The sequence below is a fragment of the Cordyceps fumosorosea genome (genome assembly GCF_001636725.1).
Source record: "Cordyceps fumosorosea ARSEF 2679 chromosome Unknown scaffold_52, whole genome shotgun sequence".
In the NCBI taxonomy this organism is placed as follows: domain Eukaryota; kingdom Fungi; phylum Ascomycota; class Sordariomycetes; order Hypocreales; family Cordycipitaceae; genus Cordyceps; species Cordyceps fumosorosea.
In genome coordinates, this window is record NW_017387352.1 from 39,667 (window position 1) to 63,792 (window position 24,126).

The following is a 24,126-nucleotide window of genomic DNA, read 5'->3' on the forward strand; positions in this document are numbered from 1 at the left end:
ATGGAAGAATACTCGAACGAGAAGAGGCCAGGCGATGGCGTATTTTTCCTTAAAATACGGGAATACCAGGGTATGTTCGGAGAGTACAATGAATATCTCAAACAGAAATGGTGGGCACGTCTTGGTGCGATTACAGACTCGGCCCACAGAAAGAACCAGCTCAAGAGGCTCTTTGAACATGATGAGTTTGCACCGGCATTTGACGCCTTCCGCCATTTGCCAGCCCTATACTGTGGGTTGCGGCTAAGCGTCATCAATAAAATGATAGCCATGAGATGTCACGATGTAAGTTGGGATCACGCCTTCTTCTATCGCTAGACTGACGGACAGGAATTGCTGTCATACCTGCGCTTCATCAAGGATTTTTGGTATGGTGTCTTTGACAAAGATGAAGCTGCGATGGAGAAACTCGATGAAGACACCGTTCGCGAGATTCAGTTCACCGCACCCGGCGCATGCGAACGGCAGGCCCGTCATCTGTATGCGAAAGTCAACAGTGGCCAGATATTCAGCGCATTCAGCGACACCGAGAGAAACAGAATTTGGTTGCGACTTTGTTCAGCCACCGAAGTCTGCTTGGTGCCTTCGCTGCTCGCCTTCTTCGAGAACCTCAAGTACCTGCAGCCTGCAGCGGTCTGCATGCGACGACTCGTCCACCTAGAGAAGGGAGAATCCATACGATGTGCCTTGGAGAAGGCATTCTCTCCGGGTAATGGCAACGAGTGCGTCATGCAGACCTCTTCGACATCCTTCACGACCATTCCGATCAGTGCCGCAGATTGCTTTGACATCGCGTACCGACAGTTGTGGCTCTATGCCCTGCGCGAGCAGCGGGACATGCCAATCAAAAGCAAAGAAAAACTGGCGACGGCGAAGATACGACAGGCCGATGAGGTCGTGGTATCTCGATTCGCGCGTCTGGCGCAGAAGCTCGGTTTCAAATCAGAAGAGATCAAGGCCTTAGTGCAAATGAACCCGGACCAAGAGATTGCGCGTCGACTGCTGACAACAGCCAGAAAACCGGAGGAATTCGAATTCGACGATATCAACGCCAGTATCGATACTGTCGCGGATGTGCTGGCCACGGCGCGGCCAATCTCCGCGCAGCTATTGACGGAGGATGATGAAATCGATTCTGTCGAGAAACCACCAGCCCTGTGCGGCCAACCCCATGCAGCGGACCATGCTCGGGATAAAAGGGATATGTTCCTAGACAAGCTTCACGGGCCAATGCCGAGACCTCGTTTGCGTTTGACATCCATCTTTATTCAGCGATCAGCATACTTTGCCTTCTTCGGCCAAGACCTCGGCATTTCCGCGGCCGGTCTGGAATCAACGGAAGACACGCACATGCTTGACCATAGCAGTAGACACGAGCAACGCTTGCCCATGATGTCAAGAGCACAAATGCCTCAGCAAGTACTGGAGGCCGCAGAGCGGCGAACAAGCATACCAAGGAGGCTGGAGGAGCAAGAAGCGAGGCTGGGACGGGTGGTGGCCACCGAAGAGCAGCTTTCTGCAAATATTGAACAGCTGAGAAACGACATGGCGCTCCAAGAAATGAGACTTCTTACACTGAGGGGTGAAGAGCAGGAGGCGCTTCAAAGGCTCAACAGACTACAGCAAACAGAAGCCGAGCATACGCTTCGTTTAGAGAGTCTTCAGGCCGACGAGCAAAACCGACAAAACGAAATTGTTGCGCAGGAACAGAGACGAGCCAATCTTGGCGACCAGATTCGGCTCGATCTCTTGGGTCCTGGCGAGAAAGAGCACCTGGCCACTGTTGAGAGAGACGAGGAATTACGTGATCACGCATCCGCGCGACCGGAGCGGGTATCGCTGGTGGAAGACTTGACGGTGGAAGAAAGAAAACTGCAGGTCGCGGTGGAGCAACTAACGCTGCAGATTGCCCAACTCGACGAGGAGAAGGCGAGCAAGGAGGCGTCTATAGCAGAAGTGGAGGGCCAGCACAAGTTAACGGTTAACCAGCTCGTGGCTGAAGAAGCAGAATTACGAAACCAGATCGACCAGCTGAAGAGAGATCTAGCGGGTCTTCAAGCTAGACTCGATGCAGGCGCTGGACGGCCGACAGAGCTACAGCAGGAGCAAGCATTGGAAGAGGGGGTATCTCCCCCACCAATAGCGTCGAGCTACGACCTACCCGGGACCGCGACCAACGAACATTTCGCAGCAACAGAAGCGCCTGAAGGCCTAGATGGACAAGAAATTCAGGGAATTGGCATGGAACAGGCTGTGAGGGAGGTTTTGGGTTCCCGTTCTGAGGTTTCAGACACTGCAAGTAGTTACCAGGGACAATCTGCGTCCTCCCCGTCAGTGATTCAAGACGAGATGGCAGATGAAGTGCCAGAGGCTGAGTTTACTTCGCAGGTCAGTTTATATTCACCCCATCCTAGCTGACGCCAAGTCTAAAAGCTACAGGTCTCTTCTCAAGGAGCAGAAACAGTGTGCATAGAGTTCAAACTTTTAGTAGATGGGGAGTGGAGGACGCAGCAGAGCGTTGTGGTAGATCCCGCTGAGCCGTCGGCCGTGCAGCGGCTGGCGGGCAAGTATATGCGCAACGGGATGGGACTTTTTGATAGCGAGAACCAAATGCTCCGTCCGCAGAACTGCTTTGGGCGAGTGACAAGCGACGGAACACGTACTATTCATCTAATACCAGAGTGGAATGCCATCAAGGAGAGAGACGCAGCATGGCGACCGCGAAAACGCAGTCGAATTCATTAAAAAGCCCGACGTGGGTGATGTCCATTGGGTGGTAGGAGTTTTGCGTGCCAGGTCATTTATGTGCTAGGAACAAGTAGGGCTAGGATGATTGATTCGTGCTAGGAGCGTATGGTGCTAGTCAGTGTGTGCTAGGGCATGCATGCCATCACTAACGACGGATGGGATCTGGGGTGGTCTGGCACCTTTGGGCTGGGCTACAGTGGGTGCTGGGTCTAGCGTACCAGCACACGGAATAGCATAGCCCAAAGGTGCTGGCCTGTACGGGTGCCAGCACAAAATTTTGGTTAGCGTGGCCATGGCCACTGGCTGCGCTGTCCTATTGAGGATAGCGCCTGTCGTGGACATCCACCCATGGGCAGCCTCCGCCTTTGATAGTCGTGGCTCCCCCGTGGACAGCCACCCACGGCTTGCCCCAACCATGGATGTCCGCCGCGTGCGATCGAGGATGTCCATCGGTGGATGTCCACGACAGGCGCTATCCTTAGTAGGACAGCGCAGCCAGTGGATGACCTGCTGGTGGGTTACCACTGCTCACTAGCAACTATCACGACTTTGACATCCTAGTTTGTTCGGCTGCGCTATGAGGAACCAATAGCGCCCTCTAACCCTAAGCCCTGCCAGCCCGTCTTCTGACAACTCAGCCTCCGACTCCCCATCACTATGCACTTGTTCGATTGTCTCAGGTGGGAGGAGACTAGATATTGTCAGCGTTTTCAGGGCAGCGGAGCTAAGGATCCTTGTCTTACCGAGATCTAACGTGCGGTGGATATCTAATTGCTTGAGGTCGTCTTTCGCACCCTCTAGAGCCGCGAGCTTCCCGTTATACCGATTCCTTTCTAGCATCATTGCATGACTCTCTGTTGCAATATGAGCTATTTCGGCATCTCGCAGGTCCAATATAGTCTCTGATGGAAATAAGGCCGGCAGTCTGCTGATCAGACATCGCTCCACAGTCAGCACACCAGATGAAACAGTGTAAATGGGTAGCTACTCGGAATTACGGGCTTTGGTTACTGCACCATGGCTCACTCTCAGAAATTTTACGTTTGACTAGCGAGCCTAGAAGGCCATGACGCGCAATTCATCATCGCAGATTACCGCATAGATAGGCTTTACAAAGGTGTTAGAATATCTTTGCTTGAATACATCCAACGCTACGGGCGCGAACGCTGCAAGAAAACGCTGTATGTCGACTGCTGATCCGGTAACGGCGGCAATTAAACAGGTGATGTGCTACCCGGGCGGTTCTTAGATACAAGTCCTCATCCAAGACAAGTTGTAGCGTGTATAACATTGCCTGGCATCTATCCATTCGTCTCAAGTTTGATTAAAGCCCTGCACATGTTACTCATGCCTATTGATACCTTCTCTTCTTACATAACATTTTTTCCCGTTTTATTTTAAGTCACCGCCCCTTTCCATAATCTGTCTTTTATTGTTCTAATCATCACATCCGAATTTATTCATGAATCTGCATTAAACCACTTCGTCATGAGAGTTTCGGCATAGCACACGATGAACATGCCTCTTGCACCTTATCACATTGTTGAAGTGCTCACGCCGCGCCGATCCATCCCTCCAGGTGCCTCTTTAAACTATACCAATGATGGCCAGGGTGCTTTGCGAGGAATTTTGACGCTGTCTAACAGGAGATGTGTCCACGCAGCTACCCACGAATGCCCTTTTCTGGCCGACTCCAACTCGACCCTGTGCACCGTGTGCGCCATTGCAAAAGCCAGGGGGCAGGCCTGCACATAAGACTCGAGTCGTATTGGAAGTCTAATGCCGCGCAGTCAGAGCTGTCACGTCGGTTAAAGCTGTGGGCAGGACGATTGTAGGCATGCCAAGCCACATGGGCCTAGAAGAGAAGGAAGACAGGTCAAAAGTGTCATCAGGTACCTTGGAAATTATGTGGGCGAGACTTTTCAGACAACGCATGGAAGCCAGTCTTTGTGCATGTCATATATGGGCTCACCCAAAGTGTGCGGCGGATCCCACGACGAACCAATGTGAGACGACAAGGAAAACGCCTGCTCGCTCGATAGAACGATAAGCCCCTTGTCATAAGCAGGCAATCAGTGGAAACAGCCTTCAGATCTGCGAATGGCAAAAGCTGAGAAGAAATACGCGGATATTAAACCAAATTGATGGGGCATGTATATCAACACGAGATTTTGAGCTGGAAAAGATGGTTCACTGTGCATTCGTTTCTTGCCTGTTTAGAAGGTTTCAGTGGGAAAGCTTACCGAATCTCGGGCTGGTAAAAGAATGGTTCCCGGGTAGGTGGCAAGTCCTATTGTGGCGGGGATCTAACTGGTTAGGCTAGCCCAAAGACCGAGACGGGTGGCACAGCGAGGAACCAAGTGTACCGTATATTTGAAGCTTCTATCTGGCCAATTCTATTGGGTTCGTGTCGTTGGAACTGCAGTTGATACGTGGTGAGCGTCTGACGCGACCAAATTGTGTCTCAGTTCTGGAGTGAGATGGAAGAACCGACAGCAGAAAACACTTGTCTCGCTTTTGAGCTCTTTGACAGATACTGTTGCGCCTACCAAGGCACGGGTTCGAGTGCAGCCCTCTCATTGGCTGGGACCCAGGAAGAACCCACTTTTACTGTACGATAGCCTCAGTGTTGTGGAGCAGCCACACACTCACTTGTAGGAACAAGCATCAGCAACAATAATAAAAGACCAATAACCCTACGATAATTATCGTCAAGTGTAACCAACAGATACGGATGCCTGAACCGCCAATACTACGAGCACAACTTCAAGCGAGGCTCCGGTGCTTGGGGCCGTGAACTAGACGGCGGAAATATTCTCTTGTTCGAGAGTATTAGCATCACCTTGCCGAACGCCGTCGTGGACTTGGTACACAACTCGTTAAGGCAATTCTAGACAAGGTTTGTCCAAAACGAACCGATTTGTGGCACCAGCCAGACCTGGCCCGTCGCTGAACGCCCCGCTTCGAAAGGCGAAGCTTGTTCGTGATCTTGTCCAAAGACACCGGCTTTCCGTCTGACTCTACTCAAAAGACCAGTTGGTTACCATTCTTCGCTCTCTTCTCGACGATCGGATATTCGAGAGCGACTATATAGCTCGGCATAATTTCCCGGAGCTTTTCCATAGCCCTGAACCACAGCCTGCCCCAGCTACGGCCACCAACGTGGAGACTTCTGCGTCTGAGTCCATCATGGCTCTACAGGAGTCCATTAAAGCTTCGGTGTTAGAAAAGCGCGCCCGGTAAGCAAGCCTCGCGAATAACCTCCTTCCTGCACCTGCTTATTAGCTCGCCGCTGCTTATAGTTTGTTCGATACTGGCGACCAGTCTGACATTATAATTAGTGCTGGAAAAAAAAAATACTATGCTCACCAAATTATAATTTGCGAGTTCTCCGATGTGTTGAAATCCTCGTGCCAGTTTGAGCGGCAGCGAATAACGTCGACCGCCGAACAAGCAACCGAAGAGGAGGCAAAGCAGCTTCAGAGCAGTGCACGCCCTCTTAAGCTGACATTTGACCTCTCGGCACATGACCCAGTCGCGGTCGATTGTATGTTGCAATTCTTTTACCGCCTATATTATAACTGTCAATCCGTTATTGCAGGGGGTGGTGATGTCATCTCTGAAACAGCCGAAGGCGAAAGAGTTATCCAGCCTAGCTTGTCAACCCATGTTCTTGTTCATAAGATTGCAAATTATTACATGGTCGACGAACTCAAGAAGCTTGCCTTATTAAAGTTTACCGCGGAGGTAAAACAAGCAGTTCAGCCGGAAGATTTTGTTGCTGCTACCGAAGAAGCATATCGTGACATGCATGAGTGTTTCGACGCATTGCGCAAAGAGGTCATTTATGCAGTCCATCGCCACCGAAAACAGCTGCTCCCAGACGCTGGGGTCCAAGATTTGTTGTCTTGCAATGGGGTTATAGGCTACGATAGCCTCTGTTATTTCGCAGAGAGATTCTAAGTCAAAAGTTAGCATTAATATTAGATGTACATTTATTTATTAATTGTTTTATGACGCCTGTTGGCTTCCAGCTAATAGGGCTCACTAGCTATTTATAGGTATATTTCTGGCCACTCGCCTTATCCCTTCCACTTCATCCCTATCGTTCTTAGTTCTCTCCACTTCGTCTTTTCATCCCTAGCATCTAACATTCCGCGTGATTTATTATTAATAACTAACTAGCTTAAGGGCTATTCCCTAAGTGTTCAGCGTCCTATCTATAGCAGCCAAAGCGTCGCTAGTTATGCTCGCCGCGGACGTGGTTTTATGGTCTGATAAAAAGCCCTTTTATACTAATTCGCCTATTAGTTATTGAAACGTCCTATGGCTAGTGTGAACTATATCGTCGCTCAGATTGCTCCTATATTTAGTTTCTATTTTAGTCTATCTAATGCTAATTTTCCCCCTAGTCAGTACGATAAATCGTTCCATGGCAACCCCTACATTCGCGCCCGGGCGCGGATTTAGAATGCCGCGCCCTGCTGACTAATTTTCCCGCGCCCCCTTTCAACACGCTGTCGCACAACCATGAACCACTTCGTACTTTCGCCATGTCCCAAACAGTATTCCCAGATGATGTGCTCCCCCCAGAGGGTGTATACAATTCACGCGAATCTCTCCTTAGCGCCATTAATTCATGGGCAAAACCTAGAGGCTATGAATTTACCACGGGAAAGTCGACGAAGACACCCAATGGCCGGGTTAAAGTTGTGTTTGCTTGCGATCGCAACGGGCAACAGCCAAATGCCGCCATACAGCGAAAACGGTCTGTAGCCGAGGAACAGGATGCAAGTTTTCTGTGCTTGCCAAACAGTCTTTCGATGGAGCAGCATGGGTTCTCAGTCATCGACCCGGACTGGATTTCTCTCTCCACAATCACCCGCCAAGTGAAGACCCATCTGCACACCCAGCACATCGCCACCTTACTGGGGGTGATTCCAGGGTCATTTCTAGTCTTGCGGCTGCTGGGGCTGCTCCTCGTGAAATCAGGACGTACCTCTGTAACAATTCCACGACACTTGCAACTCAGAAAGATATCTATAATCGAATTGGGGCAGCGAGGAGAGACCTACGGGAGGGCCAAAGCAGCATACAAGCACTAGTCGACCAATTGCATGAGGAGGGCTTCCACTACAAGGTTCGGCTGGATTCTGATAATCGGCTTACAGCAATATTCTTTGCCCATCCGGACTCAATCGCATTTCTCCAATGCAACCCCGCTGTTCTGCTCCTTGACTGTACCTACAAGACAAATAAATACAGCATGCCACTTCTTGATATGGTTGGCGTTGACGCTTGCGAGCGCTCCTTTTGTATTGCCTTTGCGTTCCTCTCCGGTGAGACCGAAGAGGACTACTCATGGGCTTTGCAACATCTTCGGTCGCTCTATCGGCGTGACCTTCCCTCCGTTGTCTTGACAGACCGGTGTTTGGCCGCGATGAATGCGGCTTCAACCTGGTTCCCTTCATCCGGAGGTCTCCTCTGCACTTGGCATGTAAACAAAGCGGTGTTGCAATATTGCCGGCCTGTCTTTCTAGCTGAAGGTAGCCAAGGAGAAAGGAGATGGGATGAGTTCTACAAGGCCTGGCATACAATCGTAGCCTCTCCGACTCAGATGAAATTTCAGGAGCGCCTGGCCGATTTCGAGCGGAAATATGCCGAGAAATTTACAGATGCGGTCGGCTATGTTAGGACAATCTGGCTTGACCCGTTTAAAGAGAAAATTGTCCGAGCATGGATCGACAGGTACTTGCACTTTGGCAATGTGGCTACCTCCAGGCAAATAGCTCGTAGTTTGGTTGAAGACGGAGGGACTAATCTATCTTCTAGAGCCGAGGGGATTCACTCATTACTGAAAGCACACATCAAGATATCTACCCTCGATTTGTTCGATGTTTGGCAAGCCATGAGACCTGCACTCACCAACCAGCTGAAGGAGTTGAAGTATGTGCGTGCTTCTCTGGACGTCTCTGGCGTGGTGTTTGAGGCGGTGCGGGGCTGGGTCTCTCATAGAGCCCTACGTAAAGTGCAGGAACAACGACAACTGCTTTCCAAGCCACTCAGAAGCCCCTGCACCATGACCGTTACATCCTCCTTTGGGCTGCCGTGTGTCCATACTTTGAAGAAGCTCGAGGAAGAAGGCGGAGCGTTGTTACTCGAGCATTTCCATCCCCATTGGCACTTGAAACGAGATATGTCAAGACCACATCCAATATTAGAGCCTAGAAAAGCCCCGAGCCTGCTCAACCAGAGACGCAAGCAGCCAGCAACTAGCACAAGGCGAGAGCCTAGCGCGTTCGAGACAATTGAGGCAGCAGCACATCCAAAGGCACTGCCGAAATGTAGCATGTGTCACACAATAGGTCACACAATGACGTCGAAGTCATGCCCCTTACGATATACAGAGCTCTTTCAGCCACCAGCATCGGTCACCGAAACGACAGCACACACAACGAGCATCGTGGTATCAGATGCAGTGGCAACGACAGTCGCAGAGGCGACGATAGCTCATGCGACCATAGGCCAGAAAGACGAACATCTCATGGTAGCGATGCAAGCACCAACGGACAACGTAAGAGGCGACCATACATTAGAAGTCCAGGCGCTGGCAGATCGTGAGTCTGGTAGCCATACATCTACAGTTGAGACAGTGGCAGATTGCATTATAGTCAACTCGACAGTCGTACAACAGGCAGCGGTAGCCGAGTCATCAGCGGTGGGAAACTCAACTGCGCCAAAGCTCAGATACAACGACCCGCAAGCAATCTACCAGAGATATGTTGAGTCGAGACAGGCTTGGTACGATACGCAGCCGCGTGGCAGTATCAAGACAAACCAGCAGTATCGAAAAGCAACGGGTTTACCCCAGCGGTACAACAGGGCGGAGCTTGCTTGGTGCCTTGATTGGAAGCAGATGGGTAAGCAATGTAAAGAGCAAGAAAGGTCCAGAGACTGGACGAAGGAAGAAATGATGTCGTATCTGGATTGGGACAAGGCAGAAGAAGACCGAGTTGAAGCAAAGGTAGCAGCTGAGATGGAAGCGAATCCCTTTTCTGACAGACGAGGCATGGGGGTGACATCTGGGAGGCTGCGGCAGCGGACTGTGTGGCACAAGAGGCCCTGTATTTAGGCGAGTAAGCCACTAAAATTTAATCACTGACCACTGCGAAGGGGGCGCGGGAACATTAGTCAGCAGGGCGCGGCATTCTAAATCCGCGCCCGGGCGCGAATGTAGGGGCCGCCGAGCTTCCATCTCGTGCTTATGTAAGCTCGTAACTCTTTTCGCTGTTTATCCTATTGCGGGCACTGTGAAAGAAAATGTTTAACCGTTTCTTTCGCCTACGCATAAGCGCATTACTCCGAAGGTACTGCTTTAATATAATAGAGATACCTATTTAGTTTTACCATGTCTATCCTCAGCTAGGCAAGCGTTAAGCGCTGCCTCTATGACCACTCCTTATAAATCTCGCGTGTGTGGCTCCTAGGTAGCGCCACATCTATTTTATTAGAGAACCGTCTAACTCCTTTAGGTATGCATCGTTCACTTCTAAGGTTTCTTCACTCATTATTTAACGTCATACTCTTCATCACTAGGAATGGAACCTTAGGTACAGCGCCCTGCTGCGTAGCCACTTTTACCTGTCTTTTAGCCGCCTATAACAGCTTGCTTATGCCTGCTCAGCGAGTCCCATCCTATAGAAATGATGTTTTCTTTCCTAACTAGCTTCTCTACCGAGTCGTAGATGCATGTGATAAATTCTTATCCCGATTGCTAATAGGGCCGGCTTAATGCTGCCACCACTCCCTTGTTACGCGAGAAAACTATAATATTCTAACGATTACTGTCGGGTAATTTCCGTAATGCATATGCTATAGCCGCTAGCTCTCCTGAAAACGGATTCTGCTCTGCTCTCGGCCCAAGCGTGAAAGAGAAGACCTTCTGCTCGGACTGACTGCGTTCCATACTCCTGCTGTGAATGACTCCACCAACTCCCACCATGCCGTTCCTCGCCGAGCTGCTCACCGCAACAGCTAGTGTCCACCCTGCGCATACTTCATCGGCCGGCTTGTCCATCACTGTCTTCAGGCGGGCCCTCCAAGGTTCCACCAGAACCGGGGTGATGGTCTCCATCTGCCAGAGTGGTATGCCTTTCAACCTTTCCGCCACCTGGTGCAGAGGTGATCGAAAGCGCGTATAGAACTTTTTAATCCGTGTCGTAATTCTGCTGAGTGGATTCGTTCCGGGCAGAGTATGTACCTCTATCCACATCTTGATCGCCCGCTTCCAGAACCGCTCCCGCGCGCTCACAATGTGTGCTTCCGCCTCCGCCACGGATGTTGCTACGGTCATGAATGTGCCCACGATAGCTTGCGCTCCCGCTCTCTGGACGCGATTGATTTGTCCCATTAGCTTGTCTTTGTAGGCGTGCATCCAGACATTGGAAGCATAGTCGACTACTGGAGTCACCGTGGCTGCAAACAACTGCCTTGCCGTCCTTGCTGACAATCCTCGCAGTCTTTTCAATTCCATAGCTGCTTCCATGGCCTTTGACGCGGCTTCTGGAATATGTTGTTGAAATTTGAGCCGAGCGTCCATGATCACGCCTAAGATCTTAGTATGTTCTTTGGGCTCCACCGACTCCCCTTTGATCACGATGGGCGTTGTGTCGGCTTTGCGCGCGTTCCGAGTAAAGTGCATGACTGCCGTTTTCTTCGCGTTGAACGTCGCTCCGCTCCGTCGTTCCCAATCCTCTGCATGCTCAACAATCGACCGAATTCCCTCCAGATTGCTTTGCGCCGTAGGCCCGGTGACCCAGGCTGTGAAGTCGTCAATAAAAGCGATTGCGCCCCCATTGGCGTCGATCCGCCGCTGGACCAGATCCGCATTGAAAAAGAGGTACGCGACAGGAGACAAAGGCGATCCCTGCGGCAGCCCAGCCTGGTCCAATGCTTGCACATCAGACTCTTGTCCGTTGACCTGAATCGATGCCGTCCTGTCAGAGCAGAAAGCTCCAATCCACCGGACCATCTTCTCCGGCATTCCCCTTGCTCTCATCCTCTGAAGCAGTCGATCCTTGAACACGCCATTATATGCACCCTTTACGTCAAAACTGACGAGGCTTAGTACTCGTCCTCCTCTCCAGGCTGCATAAATTTGCTCTTGCAACAGCACAAGTGCTTGCTCTGCCGAACGTTGCTTGCGCCCTCCAAAGTGATTGGTGGGAAGCAAACCAAACGTCTCCACCGCGTAAGATATTCTTTCAGCAATGACAGATTCTAATACTTTGCCTAGTGTGCACAGCAATGATATCGGCCGCCAGGCCCCCGCAATGCCGTAGTCTTCTTTGTCGCTTTTCTTGAGCGGGATGATCTTCGCGTGTCGCCATTGATGCGGCAAGACGCCCTTGTCGATAGAGGCCTGGAACAAGGCCAAAATCTGATTCTGGACCACTGGCCAGACCTGCTGCCAGACCACCATTGGTAGTCCGTCTTGACCCGGCGCCTTCCACGACTTGGCTGCCATTAATTGACGGTGCACTTCCTCCAGCGTCAGATTCGGCATAGGCACTGCGTTCCGCATCGGACGATCGTTTTCTTCATCAATATGCTGCGGTAGTGGCGGGAAGAAGGTTGTCAGGAGCTTACTACTGGATGTACACTCATGGGCAAAATGGGCTTCCAGTTTTAGTAATGCAATTAATTTTCCCAACAACTTTGAAAGAGTAACAAAGAAGGAGGAGGAACGCGATGAAAGCCGAATGGGCCCAAGCCTGGGCAACCGACAAGCACGGACGCGACCTCTTCAACCTTGGCGTCCGGCCGAGCAAGGCAACACTCTCCATACACAACAGAACACACAGAGCTATCAGCTCAGTCATCACGCAAATGCGCACCGGAAAGATCGGCCTCGGACCATACTTACACTCCATCAACAAGGCCGACTCCGACCAATGCCCCTGCGGTTACGGCCCCCAAACCGTACGCCACGTCCTGCTTCAGTGCAGAGACTGGGCGGATGAAAGAGACAGAATGTGGGCAGGCAAGCGGCCATGGGATGACCTCAAACGCATACTCTGTAGCTCGTCCATAGCCGTGCAAACAGCCAAGATGATGATACGGACAGGACTCCTGGGCCAGTTCCAGGCGGTCCCATCCACAGTACTCCAATACACTTAGCGTAGACGAGTGATATCGTGTAGATAGAAGCAGAGGAGGGCCAGGAAAGGTCTGACAAGTCAGAGACACAGAACTGCCATACATGGCCACCTGTATGATAGAGTTATCTGAACCGAAAGCAAAACCGACATCTGAACAGGACAGAGCTTTGCTTTCGGGGCAAGAACGACAACATCTGTAGGTATTTAGAACGCTGCATAGCTGCTTCGATAGCGGCTGGGACAGTCTATGAATAAAGTCAAGTCAAGTCAAGTCAAGTCGAACTCTCCCCTGTAAACAATTTCCCCCACTTGGTGCTGTTAGCACCTGTTAGTGGGGCGACGCGTTTACAGGCGACATTGCTACACCTTCACTATGGACCACTACCGCGACCCTAACAGCACAATGGAAGAACTTGGGAGAGTTCATATTCCATTGCAAAGCTGGTTTCGGCGACAATTACACGAGATGTGCGCTGCGAATCTTCTTTGAAACAGCTTCTGTATCGACAGATTCACAGTGTACAGCTCGTCTACCTTGTGGCTATCCTCATTCGACAACGCATCAACCGCCGACTCCTAGTGTTCGAACCTCAGGAAACACCAGAACATTACAGCCCCAGTGCGTGACGGGGTTGTCGAGCCGTCACGCACAACAAAAGATGGAAAATGGACTTGGATACCCCATTTTCCTGCCTGATAAGAGTTTACGGCATCGTACACCCAGGGAGAACGCGTTTTGTGACGCGTGACAGAAGCGACGGATTAGGCCACCGCCGAAACATCAACACCGAACAAACCTTCAACGGCATCATCCCCCATCAATATACGCGTCAACATGTCGAAAGTCGATCATACGAACCTCACGAAACACAAATATCACAGCCCCAGTACCAACAGAAGGAATTGCGCCCCTTGCTGAGTACGCCACGCGATGGAAAATGGGCCTGGAGAACCCATTTGTCTTGCCCGACAATCGTTTACGGTATCGGTGATTGAGGAGTATACACTGGAGAAGCAGAATAGAATGGGCGGATATGTTTACAAACACCAAAAACACCAAGGGCCACCAAAACAGTCAAACGTAATGCACAGCAACAGAAAAGTACTTCACAGAGCCTGACTATCCAAACATAGTCAGGTTCGGGACCGCATAACTTTTACATCAATTGGCAACAACACCACCAACAGCTCAGAACATGCACACCAGGACCGATAACATTCAAGAACACACAGTCGACCCATATTCATACAGACAACTACATCGATTGACGATTTCTAGCTCGTCAGGGTACCGTGGTGACGTCTGTGTGGAATCGCGTTGAGCATGGATCACACATCACCGAGCACGCCACAAAAGTTCACAACACACAATTATAGTACGTCGACGCTCAAATAGCGCACTCCAAACATGAATATCCTGTTAGGCTGTTGGGTCCGTAATGCCCTCTAGAACGTTGCAAGATACAACAGCCTGCAAGTGATAGCACAAACACAGCCAAGAGAACCGAGAGGGCAGGGCACGGCTCTGTCCACAGAAATGGAAAGCCTCGCGAACGAGTGGTTACTGTTATACAGAAGTTAAGGAGGGCCAGGAAAGGCCTGACAAGTCAAAGATATAGAACTGCCATAAATGGCCATCTGTATGATAGAGTTGACCGAGCCGAAGACGAAGCGAACTTCGCCATAGGGAACTTCGTCTTTGGGCCCAGGACAGCAACATCAGTAGATAGAACGCTGCATAGCTGCCAACAACGGCGGCTGGGACAGTCTATGAATAAAGTCAAGTCAAGTCAAGTCAAGACACCCCCACTTATTCAGCGACAGTGCGGAGTGCTGCGTACGAAAAATCTCGCCCGCAAATGCGTTCGCCGTCCAGAAGTGGCGCGTCCCAGTAGTTTCTCGTACGCAGTTCCTCGTGCGGCAGTCCCAGACTTGACTTGACTTGACTTGACTTGACTTTATTCATAGACTGTCCCAGCCGCCGTTGTTGGCAGCTATGCAGCGTTCTATCTACTGATGTTGCTGTCCTGGGCCCAAAGACGAAGTTCCCTATGGCGAAGTTCGCTTCGTCTTCGGCTCGGTCAACTCTATCATACAGATGGCCATTTATGGCAGTTCTATATCTTTGACTTGTCAGGCCTTTCCTGGCCCTCCTTAACTTCTGTATAACAGTAACCACTCGTTCGCGAGGCTTTCCATTTCTGTGGACAGAGCCGTGCCCTGCCCTCTCGGTTCTCTTGGCTGTGTTTGTGCTATCACTTGCAGGCTGTTGTATCTTGCAACGTTCTAGAGGGCATTACGGACCCAACAGCCTAACAGGATATTCATGTTTGGAGTGCGCTATTTGAGCGTCGACGTACTATAATTGTGTGTTGTGAACTTTTGTGGCGTGCTCGGTGATGTGTGATCCATGCTCAACGCGATTCCACACAGACGTCACCACGGTACCCTGACGAGCTAGAAATCGTCAATCGATGTAGTTGTCTGTATGAATATGGGTCGACTGTGTGTTCTTGAATGTTATCGGTCCTGGTGTGCATGTTCTGAGCTGTTGGTGGTGTTGTTGCCAATTGATGTAAAAGTTATGCGGTCCCGAACCTGACTATGTTTGGATAGTCAGGCTCTGTGAAGTACTTTTCTGTTGCTGTGCATTACGTTTGACTGTTTTGGTGGCCCTTGGTGTTTTTGGTGTTTGTAAACATATCCGCCCATTCTATTCTGCTTCTCCAGTGTATACTCCTCAATCACCGATACCGTAAACGATTGTCGGGCAAGACAAATGGGTTCTCCAGGCCCATTTTCCATCGCGTGGCGTACTCAGCAAGGGGCGCAATTCCTTCTGTTGGTACTGGGGCTGTGATATTTGTGTTTCGTGAGGTTCGTATGATCGACTTTCGACATGTTGACGCGTATATTGATGGGGGATGATTCCGGTTAAGGTTTGTTCGGTGTTGATGTTTCGGCGGTGGCCTAATCCGTCGCTTCTGTCACGCGTCACAAAACGCGTTCTCCCTGGGTGTACGATGCCGTAAACTCTTATCAGGCAGGAAAATGGGGTATCCAAGTCCATTTTCCATCTTTTGTTGTGCGTGACGGCTCGACAACCCCGTCACGCACTGGGGCTGTAATGTTCTGGTGTTTCCTGAGGTTCGAACACTAGGAGTCGGCGGTTGATGCGTTGTCGAATGAGGATAGCCACAAGGTAGACGAGCTGTACACTGTGAATCTGTCGATACAGAAGCTGTTTCAAAGAAGATTCGCAGCGCACATCTCGTGTAATTGTCGCCGAAACCAGCTTTGCAATGGAATATGAACTCTCCCAAGTTCTTCCATTGTGCTGTTAGGGTCGCGGTAGTGGTCCATAGTGAAGGTGTAGCAATGTCGCCTGTAAACGCGTCGCCCCACTAACAGGTGCTAACAGCACCAAGTGGGGGAAATTGTTTACAGGGGAGAGTTTCGTCCAAAAGTGGGCGTGTTCAGTAATTTCTCGTACGCATTTTTTCGTGTGCAGTTCACAGCAATCATGTGTCCACGCTAGATCCATGCCGCCTAGCTAAAGTCTCGCACGCAGTTTCTCGTGCGACCGATTTTTTTTGGAACGAACCTCAGAATGAAGATAAACCCGATTCTGGCCCTTCTAAGCATCATCAAGCTTTTTTCTTGCGGTCATAGTGCTGGTTTGGACCTGCCGGTTGGTAGGTGGAGGCTCAAATTACAACAAGTGGGTGAATCATTTGGGGAAGGCCATTTTGCCCATGACCCGTATCAATTGCCTTAGAGGATCGTTCTACTCCTTCGGGTATGCTTCGTTCGCCTCTAAGCTTTCTCTGCTCGTTATTCAGCAATGTGGATTTCATGAGTGGGAACGAAGCCTGTGGCAATGCCCCTTGCTCTGTCGCTGCCTTTGCCTGCCTTTTGGCCGTTTGTAACAACTTATTCTTGTCCGGCGACTCCCACAACACCGCGACAACGTTTCCTTTGTCGATCAGTTCCTCTATCGAGTCGTAGATGCATTGATAAATGCCTGTCCTGACTGCTGGTACGGTCGGTTCAGTGCTACCACTGCCACTTACTGTACTTACAGTATTTAAATACTGTACTCTAACTAGCTAAGGAAAAGAGCTTTCTGGTGGTTTGGCCGCCTGTCTTTTGGCGTGGCACAAGTCAGGCACCAACGACAGGCAGCCAGGCCCTGTGTCTGTGGGGTGGCAGGTGGGCGACCAGGGCATTTGAGGCTGCGCAGAGAGTTTCCCGCGCTTTTCCCATACGAGAGCTTGCGTGAGAGTCAGCACGGGGAGCAAATTCTTTCGTGGAATTAGCCAATCAGACGGGTTTGCAGAGCGTTGTCGCACGCGCCATGGCGTGGTTGTATGGACAAGACCTGTTGAACCAGCACACGTCTTTGGCTGGCGTAAATGCTAAACGTCCCTACAGAATCCACCTGGACACCTCCTCTGCCCGGGAATGCCGCATTTCACCGCCACGGTCGGTGAAATCTATCCAGCTCTTCCATCCTCTGGACCCTTTTAACAAAGCGATGTACCAGTCGCTTGACACCAGCAATTTTAGAAGTCCGGCAGACCGGCAAAAAAAATCCAATTTAGCGAGCCACATGACCTAACCGGGGAACTGTTTCTTCATGCACAATTCTAATAGCATGTATCCTCGAAAAGCTAGGCTTAGTATGGTTGTGTAGACAAGACCGACTGACGAAGGTTCCAGACGATACTTGAGCAAATATTGAACTAATGATAGTTGGCATGGTTGTGTCCGCAAAACCGCGCGGGCGGAATATATAAACTCCTCTCCCATCGCTGTCCAGGAATGGGTTCGGGAGGTGCAAAGTCAGGCCGAACTCATGAATCGACCTCTGGTATCTTTGCCTCACAGCGTAACAACAATGACTGAAAATTGGTCAGAGGGTGTGCTTTTGCACATGCGAACCCCAACAAAGACCAAGACAGACAATATTTGCAGTTTGGCAGATTGATACGCGATGCCACAATCCGTAATTTGCGTGCCCAATGGCGTGGTGAGGATCACACCAGATGGTAGCCAGAGGGCGCGTTTCACTAGCCTTGCAACACAGCCAAGGCTCGAGACAGAACACGCAAACCGCAAGGAGAGGTTGAATATTTATCCGCGCGTCAACGCAATCGTCGACACAAGAAAAATTTCCATGAAGCGGCCCGCAAGGCAGAGAACCAGCTTCAGCTTTTTGGGTTGATCTTTGCGCAGCTCGCCCGACAAGACAACCAATTGCAGAATCAACAAGCGACTGGAAACGATACAACAAGCAAGGAACGGGAAAGAGTGAGAGTAGAAGCAGCAGAGGTTCTGCGGACTATTTTGTGACCTGTCTTCCTTGCTTATGGCCTGGCACGCTTTAACTCTTTATTTCCAAATTTCCGCCGGTAGCGATACCAAGACCTTCCAAATTCGAAACCAAGATGGATACTACGTCATCTCAAGAATCTGCATCTATAATGCACATGTTTTTATTTTACTTTGCTGCGTCTGCATCTTCTCGCGTAAGCCATTCCAACTGAACCCTCCGTCAGATCGAGCCTGCCACCGTTGGTTCCTTATTGCTACATTGCGAAGTTGAAGGTCGCTTTGTAGGCTTTTCTGGGCTGTTGAAGCCCTAAAACTGCGCGCCATAGAAGTTAAGAATTGCAATCAACACCAGAAGAGGCTACTGAGACCATTTCCCCCGTTCTTTCAGAAGCAAGCGGCTGAGTATGGCGGCGCACCTGATGGACTGGCCCTTTGTGATTGTCGATATATTGGCCTCATTTCCCGCTGGAACCACTTTAAACGCCACCAGATAAAAAAACGCCCGAGTTTCGTCGATTCTTGTGCGGCACCGAGTCGGCCCGCCTAGTCCGTCTGGCTGCCCTATGCGATATTTTCTCTTCGGCATCTTGGCTTTGAGCTTGTGTGAGGACGTATCCGCAGTGCAGCCGTTCTAAAGCCGTCGCGTCAGAGCTGCCAGGAACTTGTGGCTCAGCAGCGAAAATTGTCGGCCACACAACTTTAACCTCGCTCTTGAGGAGTTCGCGTGGCTCGTGGTTTGGCGCACCGTTCTGTGAGTTGTTGTTGTCTGTTTTCGGCATTTTCTTTCTGTTTGACGTATTGACCGTCGGTGCGGCGGGCCGGCATAGTAATGGTAGTGGTTGCCAGTCCTCTGGTAGCTCATACTCGAACTCTGGCTAGATCCTGTCCTCCACCCGCTGAGCTAGCGCCCAGCACTTCAGTGCCTTATCACAGATGTTCTCTAATCCGGATCTCAGTGCTTGCTCATCTCGAGCCCATCGACCTATAGCCGTCACGACCTCGTCGATCGCCAATTCAGTTCCACGGTTCTGGCCTTGCGCCTGTGCCACTGGTAGCACTTTTGCCAGAGCCGCGCGTACGTAGGCGTGATGTAGGCGGTCAGTAGTCGCGAGTGCATCTTCCCATCCAGTTTATGTGCCTCAAGAAAGAGTCACGAAACAGGTGCCTCTCAAGCGCCTTCCCACATGCTGCAAGTCCGGCCACAACTCTCATTTGCTTTGCTGCCTCTGAATTTGATGCTGGAAGTGGGAGTGCGTGGGATTGGAAGCTCCCTCCTGCCATGCTCTCATCACTAACATTGTGATAGAGAGCGAATTGACACAGATCCATCGCGCTATGGAATAGATCTGCAAAGCCATCGCGACGCCCTCGTATGACTGTAGGCATGCACCTCTAAGTTAGCTGCAACCTCGTACTCTCGTACGCCCTCTTGCGCCTAGCTGAGATAGGCCAGCCTACCATCCCATCTATAGCTGTGTTACAAACGCACCGAGATGCAGCAAATGAGGGGCAGGACGGCCCGACGAGTGACGACAGGGCGCTTACGAGAGCGCTACAGTGATCTCGGCGATTGCAAGGTTGCAACTGCAACAGACGTGCTTGTATCATCCGGCTGGGATCAAAGATACGCTCAATATTCGTCTGTACTGCCTCAAAACGCATTTGATCACAACTCTCACTCTCCAGATGATTTATGACGGCCGCTAGAGTTTTTAAATATCGTTTGCAACGCCTATTTGGGCAGTGGTAGAGCTCATGCTGGTGAGAAGGGGAGTCGAGGTGTTGATTCAGTGATGCGAGTTTATCGAAGAGGCGTGCGACTCTTTCAAAACTTGCGCAGTGGTGATAGTTTTCACCATTGTGCGATATGGTTTCTGTTTCGGCGCTTCTTCAGGTGTGGTACCGAAGACCAAAACGGGGATCCTAGCGCCGTGGCACGCCACTACAGATATTAGGCCGCAGACAGCAGGCGGCGCCTGAGGCACTGCTGTGAAGGAGGCACCGCTGTGAATGGTGTCTAGCTAGGCCGTGATACCTAACTATGAAGTACCTCGCCACTACCAACAATTCCTCCCTAGGTGGTGCCTCAAAACCATCCTGCTCTAAAAACCACGGGTTCTTCCATATTGTAACACTCGCCACGCAACCCTATCTATCAATGCACACTAACCATTTCAATCGCTACACACTAACTATTCCAGCCACTACACAGTCACCATTTTGCGCCCTACACACCCACCACCTTGTCCTCTACACAACGATGTGCCGCATTATCCTCCCCAAGAACTTCACACTATCTGTTTCCTGTACATCTAGCATCTAAGGACAGGCTACACCGAGTCTTACTTCAATCCACTCCCAGAGCACACGAAGAAGTCCACACGTTTTCTATATCTGCACATTGAGTAATCCACACTGATATTTTACCACTTTGGAACTAAGCTACTGATTACTGATGCTGTAAAAAAAGATGCCTGCTTCAACTCTACCAGCAGTGCCGCACAAGGCGGTGCCCAGCAAGGATCTGCTCATTTATTCTAGCGTCGCGGTGCCTCTACAGGCGGTGCCTCTACAGGCGGTGTTTCGCTAGGCGGTGCTTAAATAGGCACCGCTGATAGTGATGAGACACCACTTCGAGTGCGGCACCGTTACGAATGAGGCATCACGACTAATGAGACAAAGCCTTGCAAGGCACAGCTTTGAATGAGTCGCGACGCTAGAATAAATCAGCAGATCCTTGCGAGGCACAGTCTTGTGAGGCACTAGTTCCGAGGCTCCCGGCACTACCCAATGTCATGGTTTGGTACAACAGCATCTTCCGCAGTAGGAGAGGTCCGCCTCTTGCTAAGTGCGTTTCTCCTTCGCTGGCCGTTTAGGTCTGCATTTGTGGACGTGAGCGATATGCAGTGTTTCGTTGGCATCCGATCTTCCGCAGCGGCAGTAGAAACTTCCCGTCGTTTCTCCTTTCACCACACATTTGTGGAAATGTCTCTCATAGTTGGACTTTCTTGTCGTTCGGTAATGACTATCTCGACACTGGTAAAAGACGGTATCTGGCCCAATATGAACCCCTTCCAAATGACGGGTGAGGCCACCCCTCTGTAGAAAGGGTTTTTCGCATATTGGGCAAAAATGGCCATCACCGGGTTTGTGGTGCCCAGCTTTTTTCTTTGCAAGATTTTTCGTCTGAGCATCCCTGATATTGAAGTCATCTCTGCTCGAGCATAGAGAAACTGGATTTTGCGTATCTGAATCATCTACCATTTGTGCGTCTATATCCTCTGAACCCGCCTCCGCATCGACAGCATCTGCCATCTGCATACCACCATCGTCATCTAAGATCGGCCTGTCTGCATCCGCTGGTTGAGACGGCGCATCTATTTCCCCAGCAGTGGTATCTTGTTGGCTAGGAGGAAAAAGCTCGTCCATCAGTTCATCAATATCGGCCGAGGTTATGAAAGCCATTATAGAAAATCAGAGAGATGTGCCAAAGGTCGAAAACTATTCTCCAGTGAGACCTTGCAAACAAGACAAACCTACTATATACATAGCCCTTGGTGTATGCAGAATGCTGGGCTGGCAGTTGGTACTGAAACAGAAAGCAGCAAGCATCTCGCTCTTTGCCCCACGCTGCGCCAGCGGGTAGGTGGAAGCTGCTAGCGTCAAACAGACCACAGCTCCCAGACGCAGTTGTTACATCCACATGGGCTTGAAAGTATCAGTGAAATGAATTGTGCAGCAAGAAAGTAACCAGCCATGGTGTCGATACCATACCCTTTTCTGGTGCTGTACAGATACTATGGAACGAGTATTTCTTCCGAGGCTCATTACCGATTGCTGACCTGAGCTTAGGGCCATCATCAAAAAGTAGCGTGCTGTTTTCAGTCGTCGCTGTTGCCATGAGCGGCGCAGTTATGTCCCATCACTGCGTTACAACTGCATATATGATAAAGGCGCCTGCATTTTATTGAGCAGAAAGCCGCGGTGTCCAAAAGACTTCGATGCGTTCAAATCAAGATGTCAAGTCCCGTCTTTCAGCGATATACTGGTTTGCCGAGTGTCGGCGATGGGGAAGTCGATGAGTGAGTGCTCCTAACCAATGCTGCTGCCATGTAACCTTTTCTAACCATTACGATACGATAGAATCCTTACGGCGAAAGCTTGCTTTGTGATGATGAATGGGAGCAATGGGTTTTGCTTTACTGCCCCATTATCAATACTATCACGCTTGTCTGCCGGACTCTGCCCCCATCGATGCACTGGTTCAGAGTGCAGTTGAAGGCGCCCACGCTTGTGTGAATCTTGAAGTTTCCGATAAAGACACATTTTATCGGTTCTTTCAATTTGTGTACCTGGGCAGTTATGACGAATTGACCTCACTTGAGAACGCGCACCTTGCCGACGACACTAAAAATGGTTTGCCTGTTCTCGCAAAGATATCTGCCGAAAGGTCAGACGTCGTGGAAACCCGGCCTGTCTTGTTTGGAGCCTCCAGCACATCCGCCGTTCCCGGAACCTCAGCCCAGTCTCCTTTTGGCGGAACCCCTAGCGGAGGAGCTCTGTTTGGAGGCTCAACCCAGTCCATCCCTAGCGGAGGCGCTTCTTTTGGATTTGGCGGCTCAACCCGGCCTGTCTTCGGCGGAGGCGGTCTGTTTGGACGCCCAGCCCAGACTGTTCCTACCGGAAGCGGTCTGTTTGGCGGCGGCTCAACCCAGACTGTCACGATCGGAGGCAGTCTGTTTGGAGGCGTATCGATGCCCGCTAGAAGCAAGTCTATAACCGACTTCACATGTCCCAGAGCGGCCGCTGTGATCAGAAGCGTCCGACCATGGTTATCGTATCGGTGATAGTCGTAGATCAAGAGGTAAAGGAAACGACGACACACTGGCAAGAAGTGGCTGCAATCTTTGTTATTCAAGTAGTTTACGATCTGCAGGAGAAATTCATCCGGGAATTCGGTGAGGCACCGCCGTTCAGATGCATGAGCTGTCGACATTTACGTCGACCGCTTCGATAGCACCATCACCCGAGGTGGTGGCATCGAGCGTCTTTCGCCAAAAGACAGCCTCGATTTGGGCTCATTGCCGCCCGGCGGAGGGCAAGATCAATCCAGCTGCCTGGATCGACGCTGACAGCACGCGATGGTGGCACTACCAGCCCTGCTTTGACAAGAAAAGGGCAAAGCGATACAAATATTTAGGCGGTACGTCGACCATCGTTACGCACCTGCGCAAGGAGCACAACATTGTGGTCTCCAGCAAACGCGAGGCCAGCACGGAGGTAACAAAAAGCCGTCTTGGAAGTATTTCTGCCTTTTTGTTGGGAGGGAACCTCCATCCCACTAGAAAACGCAAGGTGGCTATGGAGGAAGATGCCTTGAGTCCTGTCACTCTGCGTGAGCTATACTGTCGCTACACGGTATCCTGCAGCCTCCCCTTTGCCCACGTCGAACAGCAGGCGTTCCGTGACTTGATCCGCTATATCCGCCCGGCCGCCGACGATCTTTTGCCCAGGTCTGTCGATACGAAAAAAACCGAACTGGACTAAGAAAGAAACAAGCCGAAATTTTAAGTTGGTTAGTCGACCATCAATTATAATAGGATTCCTTTTGCTCCCCCCTTCCCTTATAGCATCACCACCCTCCCTTTGATGACGAGCTTGCTAACGCGTTGGTTAACATTGCAATGCCAGTAGCGACCACCTGAACTCTCAAAACGCCCGCCGTAGCCTGCGGCCTCTCACACTGGCTGCAGCAAAGGGCCGCACAGAAGCCGTCCGAAAACTACTTCAGGATAGCAATGTCCTAGTCAACGGCCTGAGGGGTACGGACCGCGGCAAGCCTCTGTTAAAGCCTGCCATCCGGAAAAAGAAGAAAATATGA

At 50.8% G+C, this 24,126-nt stretch overlaps 3 protein-coding genes across 3 annotated transcripts; 2 read left to right on the forward strand and 1 right to left on the reverse strand.

Annotated features, from left to right (window-relative positions):
* ISF_09526 (hypothetical protein) lies at positions 1-2,215 on the forward strand (the record flags this gene model as incomplete). Its single annotated transcript, XM_018853128.1, has 3 exons — positions 1-285; positions 331-2,124; positions 2,192-2,215. 3 exons carry the CDS (start codon positions 1-3, stop codon positions 2,213-2,215), a joined length of 2,103 nt encoding a protein of 700 aa, XP_018699690.1.
* Positions 2,216-10,582: 8,367 nt separating this feature from the next.
* ISF_09527 (reverse transcriptase) lies at positions 10,583-13,011 on the reverse strand (the record flags this gene model as incomplete). The annotated part of the gene is made up of 2 exons (XM_018853663.1): positions 10,583-12,395; positions 12,674-13,011. 2 exons carry the CDS (start codon positions 13,009-13,011, stop codon positions 10,583-10,585), a joined length of 2,151 nt encoding a protein of 716 aa, XP_018699691.1.
* A 10,211-nt stretch (positions 13,012-23,222) lies between these two features.
* ISF_09528 (hypothetical protein) lies at positions 23,223-24,126 on the forward strand (the record flags this gene model as incomplete). Its single annotated transcript, XM_018853129.1, has 2 exons — positions 23,223-23,758; positions 23,937-24,126. The coding sequence occupies 2 exons, from the start codon at positions 23,223-23,225 to the stop codon at positions 24,124-24,126; spliced, it is 726 nt and encodes a 241-aa protein (XP_018699692.1).